The sequence below is a fragment of the Mesoplodon bidens genome (assembly GCF_964165515.1).
Source record: "Mesoplodon bidens genome assembly, chromosome: 4".
Lineage (NCBI taxonomy): Eukaryota > Metazoa > Chordata > Mammalia > Artiodactyla > Ziphiidae > Mesoplodon > Mesoplodon bidens.
The window spans coordinates 9,627,930-9,633,929 of NC_138160.1; the positions used below are offsets into that span (position 1 = coordinate 9,627,930).

The window sequence follows — 6,000 nt, forward strand, 5'->3', positions numbered from 1 at the left end:
GTCCAGGTGGGGGAGGGAAAGATGACCCCGTCCAGGATGGGGCAGGGACCTGCTCACCTCTAACTATCTAACATGACCAGAAGGGTCTCTCGGCAGGAGGGGGACCAGATTGGGGCTCTGAAGGGTAGATAACATGGGGATGGGGGCTTATAGATAAGATAACATGGGGATGGGGGCTTATAGATAAGAAAACATGGGGATGGGGGCTTATAGATAAGAAAACATGGGGATAGGGGCTTATAGATAAGAAAACATGGGGATGGGGGCTTATAGATAACATGGTGATGGGGGCTTATAGATAAATAGGAAAGGAAGTGACGCACCCTGGGCTCTGCCTGCCTCCTGCTGGTCCCATGTACCTGGCCTTGACTGTTGGGGGAAAGTATCCTAAGAATGAGCAACGGAAGGTAGATTGTTTTCCTTTAGTCCCTTTTACAATGCTTTCTGCTTCCAGTAACAGAAATCCTGACTTGACAGTGGCTTAAAGAAAGCAAGTGTCTGTCTGTCTCACCTACTGGAAGTCACCATGCAGAGCATGGCCCTGGACTTCGTGAGGGCATCACAGACCCAGTTTTCTTCCTCTTGTCCACTCAGCTCCACACGGCCCCCCAGCCACCTGCCAGTGTGTCGACTGGTCACCTCATGATTGCACGATGGTCACCAGAGCTCCAGGCCTCAGATTCATCAGTCCCTTTGATCAGGGTGCAACAGCCTTCTCTTTGGGGCTCACTGACCAGCTGTAAGGGAGACTGGGAGAATGGGGAACAAGATGGCAGGTCATCGAGGTTAGAACTATAATCCTCAGTGGGGTGGGGATGTGAGTGATCCCCCAGGGGACATTTTTGGTTGTCACAACTGGTGGAGTGCTACTGGCATCTAGTGCACAGAGAACAGGGATGCTGTTAAAAGCCCTACAGTCCCCAAAACAAATAGTCATCTGGCCCCAAATGTCAGTATTGCCAAATTTTGAAACTCAGAGATAGACCAGTCATGATGCATTGTCTAGAACTGAGTAGTTGCTGCCTTTAATAAAATAGAGGATTCTGTATAGACAGCTCACAGCACTCAACGTGGCAGCAAATGGACTCATTGGCAGGAGGCCAGCCTTTACACGGCTGGAGCCCTGGGCGAAACAACATGGGGTGGGGGATGAGGATGCCGATCGCCTCTTGGACAGGCGATGGGTACTTTGGCCTTTCAGAGGTGCTCCGTATTCTCTGAAAGATATAACGTGCTAATCGTCAGTACTTGCCTTTCATGATTTAATGACTATGCCCAGGCCTTTAATATTACCCTTAATAGTACTTTCTTAAGGAAGTGAATCCCTCATTTATAGCATGACGCAGATTCTTGAGCTGCATTACAGTCAGAATGGCCTCTGTTCTTTACAGTGTTTGTATTTTCCAAGATGATTTTGAAAAGGAAGAGGTGCACTCAACTTTTGACAGCTGTTCCTTTCGTTTTCCATTAGCATTTGAAAAATGTCTCTTTCAAGCAGCGTTCATTAAGATTTTAATTTTTCAGTTTGCTCCTTTTTTAAGTAACGTGCAACGAATTAAGGTTTAATATGTCATCTGTTTTTTGCAATGACATTTTTACTGCACCCTTTTCATTTGAGTCCGTTTATAAATTGTACTGTAGCTAATGAGTTCCATCCTGATTTCCAGTTCCCAGTAATTACCACTCTTCTGATATGTTCTTTAACGTGTCACAGAATTAAGAGCATTACCGGGCGAGCTCAGGTGAGCTGGGTCTGCCTCAGCCATGGGGCCACTGAGGGCTATGGGGTGGGGAAGTCGCTGAGACCCCCTGCTGCTCTCGTTCGTATTCACCAGCCATCGCATGTCGGACACCCCGGTCTCTGTGGGATGTAAATGCAGAAGCTTCTGCCGGGCCTGGTCCCTGGGTAGACTAGATAATTGCCCTGTTCCCACATTGCTTTGCCAGTGGAAATATGACTAATGGGACTTGAAATCCTGAATGATTTTTAACTGTATGTTTGGCTGGGATTGGACCAAGATTAATTGAACAGCAATCCCTGATTAATTTCTATTTTACTACCAAGCTGAAACTTATGAACATTTTATCAAGTTGAGCTGAAGTTTAACTTTGCAATATTGAGGGGGCAGTGGCTGGTATGGAGGAGACTTATTAAGGAAGTGACCAGTGTAAGGGAGACCGTGAGGATGTAGGAGGTGCAGCCTCTGTCCTGCAGAAAGACAGAACCGATGGGAGATATATATTAAGAGATTTATTTTAGGGAATTGGCTCACGCGATCTGGGGGGTTGGTAAGCCTGGAATCTGTAGGACAGGCCAGCGGGCTGGAGACTTGGGCAGGAGTGGATGCTGCAGTCTTCAGGCTGAATTCTTTCTTCTCCAGGAAACTTCAGCTTTTGCTCCTAAGACCTTGGACGAGGCTCACCCACATTTTGGGTGGTAATCTGGACTTAAAGTCAACCAGTTGTGGATGCTAACCGCGCCTACAAAACACCTTCACAGCGCACCTAGATTAGTGTTGGATTAAGTCCCTGAGTACTAGACCCTGGCCCTGTTGACACAGAAAAGTGTCACAGAGGAAGAGCCCCCCAGCAGGGTGGTGGGAAGTGCAGGCAGCTGAGGGTCAGGACCCAGGTCTGAGCACTTCTCTCTTACCAGCTTCGAGGTCACCAGCAGTGCCCTCAGCCACTGGGACCACCATCCATTCTGTAAGAAACGTTTATTAAATGCATGCCTCCTACCAGCCAGAACTATATGTGTTAAGGAAGCAAAAATGACTACGCTTTTGCTTAAACTGCCTCTGTCCTGGAGAAGCCCACGACCCACAACCAACTAACCACCGGCACAAAAAGTGAAGGACCACACGTTTCCTGTAAGATAAGAACCATAATCGTCCCCACAAAAGATCTTGGAGGAAAAAGGGAGATGATAAATAAATAGGACACTGAATGCTTTGCCCGTGAGTTACTGTTAGTATTTTTAGAACATTCTAGTATCATCTGCCAAGTGTTACAAAGCACCTTTGTGGTCTGATTGTGTGTCCATTGCTGGAAAGCCATGAAATCTTATTTCTATAAAAAAATTCCACGATTTAGGTGCTGAGTTTAGGGGGTTTTATTTAGGAAAGATAGACCATTAAGTGGAGCACTTAAAGGTCGGTTGTGTTACAATAGTAAACGCAAGAGGTGACGGTCAGGTGTGGGTTCATCCCGGTGGCCCAGCTCCAGGGTAGAGTCTGTTAGAAGGTTTTGGAAGTTTCGCCTTTGATCCATTTCACTGTCTTTCCGTTTTCTGCCTGTGGAAGGGAGGTCTTATGGCATCCACCCATTCCTGTTTCTACTTTGCGGTTTTCAGGGGCAGATGTCCACGCCAGGGACCCTCACCGCGGGATGTCGTCTCAGGAGTGGGCTACTTACACGGGACGGTTTGAAGCGGTCCACGCCATCCAAAGGCTGCTGGAGCGACCCTGCCCAGAGCAGTTTGGGGAAAAGTACAAGCCAGAGCTGCCGCTGGCCTCCGAGGGGGGTCCGAAGACTGCGGGCTCCAAGAACTGCTTGCAGAGGCTCACCGAGTTTGTGCGGTCCATGCTGGCCTCCCGCTTGCGCCAAGGCCTGGAGGATGGGGGCGTCCTGGACCACATGGTCAGGATGACCACGAGCCTCTACAGCCCCGCTGTGGCCGTCGTCTGCCAGACCATGTGCCCCGAGAACCCCCCCTGTGTGGGGAAGAGGCGGCTGGCGGTGCAGGAAATCCTGGCGGCACGGGGGCACCCGGACACGCAAGCCCAAGAGAGGGACAAAGCGGAGGGCACCGAGCGGCGATTCTGGACCTGCCAGGCCGCGGGGGTCTCCAGAGAGGGGGCCCCCAGAGCCAGCTGCACGTCTTCTTCCCAGCTGCCAGCCGCCCCGCGGAAGGCCAGCCTCCTGTCCCTGCAGCTGCTGCGGCGGAGCAGCGTGCGGCCGGGCGTGGTCATCCCCAAGGTGCGCATCAGCAAGGCGCCCGCGCCCACCTTCCAGCCCGAGCGGGCGGCGAAGGGTAGCGCCAAGGACAGCACCCACCTGCAGCTCCCCAAGTGGCGGTACAAGGAGGCCAAGGAGGAAAGAAGGAAGGCGGAAGAGGCGGAGAAGCAGCGGCTGGCTCGGGCGCGCAAGGAGAAGCGGGCGCCGTCCTGGAGGAAAAGGACGTGAGGGGGCGTGGCGGGGAGGCTGCGGGGGCTCCTCCCTGGGAAGGAAGCGCCTCCGCCTGGCCCTTGCCTTTTACGCACCACGTCCCCGTGCCCGCAGGCTCCTTGGCCCTAGAAAACGTTTGTGTTTGTTCAGGCTGCACCCAAGAGTGAACTGGGCATAGCACTAATCGATTTGCCTAAAACCAGTTCCCCTAGCAGTCAGTACACTTAGTGGGCGTTTTACCTACAAGTTTATCTTTAGAACCTCAGTTAGGAAATTTTTAAGACCAATTTATCAGAAGGGCGTTTTCTGTATAATTCTGTCTTTTTAATCACAATCAAATGTGCAGCACTTTACCAGCCCCATACAAAGATGGGGCTCTTTGTAGTTAGAATGTTTTTAATGCATTTGTCTGAAGACCCTTTGTTTAAAGTACCGTTTCTAGCAATGATTACTTGTGATATCTCTATGATTTCACACAGAATTTATGGCATTCTCCCCCCTTTTGCTGTTTGTTTGGGTCTTTGCCTTTCCATCTCATGTGGGTGCCCATGAGCACTGCATGTTCTTAATTGGATTAAGTGATGCAGAATATTTCTTTCCATTTGATGGAGGCATTTACTTTACAGCAAAATGATCAAGTAAGACAGAGGAATCAGATTTCCTTGTATCTTACTTTTTAAGCTCACTTGTCCATCCAGTGCTAAAAAATGATGAAAACCCAGTTGTCAAAGAATAAGACTGCGTAGAGAAGCACGTATTTATTGCTAGAACTAAACTCATTTTTTTTTTTTTTTTTGCTGTACGCGGGCCTCTCACTGCTGTGGCCTCTCCCGTTGCGGAGCACAGGCTCCGGACACACAGGCTCCGCGGCCATGGCTCGCGGGCCCAGCCGCTCCGCGGCATGTGGGATCTTCCGGGATAGGGGCACGAACCCGTGTCCCCTGCATCGGCAGGCGGACTCTCAACCACTGCGCCACCAGGGAAGCCCTAAACTCATTTTAAGCAAGGAATTTTAGATAAAATGTATACAAGGTCTTGAACATATTCAAAAATAGATATTGACATAAGAAAAAAGTATTTAAGAAAATAGGGGCAAATCTAATAAATTATTACTAGAAATACAAAAGTAAGTTATGTGCTCTTAGATACATTGAATTCAGTTCTCCTTAAAATGTAAAAAAGATGCAAAAAGCCTAAGGCACCCAGAGTTCTGCAGACTGCTGAAATGGGGGCAGGCGTAAATTTTTAGAGAAATAGGGATTACAATTGAATACTTAGGCAAACGTGTTTTAGGCAAATTTGCCTGGAGTGAGCTGGGTTGCTTCCTCCTCCTGACTCAATTCCAAGGAATCCCTGGAATGGAATTACTTTCATTTTTTCTTTGATGACTGCGCCTGATCTTCAGTTTACCCTTATGCCGACTTTGTAGAATTTCCAAGATGTTGGGACTTTGGCAGAGCATGTATGTGATTTGCCCCGGGCCCTGAGCTCTCCGAGGGAGTTATCTCCAAAGCACTGAGAAATTCTAATGAATCTCTGGCCATCTGGGTTGCAGAGTCTCTGTCACATATGCACTACCAACAGCACTTTATTTAAATATTATTCTGCTCAGAAGCCATAGATTTAAACTATTACAGACCAGTTTGGAAGCTCTTTATTATAACTCTAGATTCGCAGGGGAAATCGTGCTCCCTGGCTGTGCGGTAATGAGCACCTGTCTGTCTCATTATGTGGGTGGGGTAGCGCCAGCTCCCCCTCTTCTCCCCCATCCTTCAGAGTTGAGCATCTCACACTCACCTTCCCCCAAATCTCAATAAACAGACCATCAGGCTG

General features: G+C 49.1%; 1 protein-coding gene across 3 annotated transcripts in view; it reads left to right on the forward strand.

Moving 5' to 3' along the window:
- The window catches only part of ANKRD33B (ankyrin repeat domain 33B), an 85,939-nt gene extending 80,982 nt beyond the window's left edge, over positions 1-4,957 (forward strand). For all 3 annotated transcript variants that reach the window (XM_081231734.1, XM_081231735.1, XM_081231736.1), the window contains one exon: positions 3,353-4,957. In XM_081231734.1, coding sequence (XP_081087860.1) covers positions 3,353-4,185 — 833 coding nt within the window. In that variant the 3' untranslated portion in view covers positions 4,186-4,957. The remainder of the gene's footprint in view (positions 1-3,352) is intronic.
- The last annotated feature ends 1,043 nt before the right edge of the window (positions 4,958-6,000 follow it).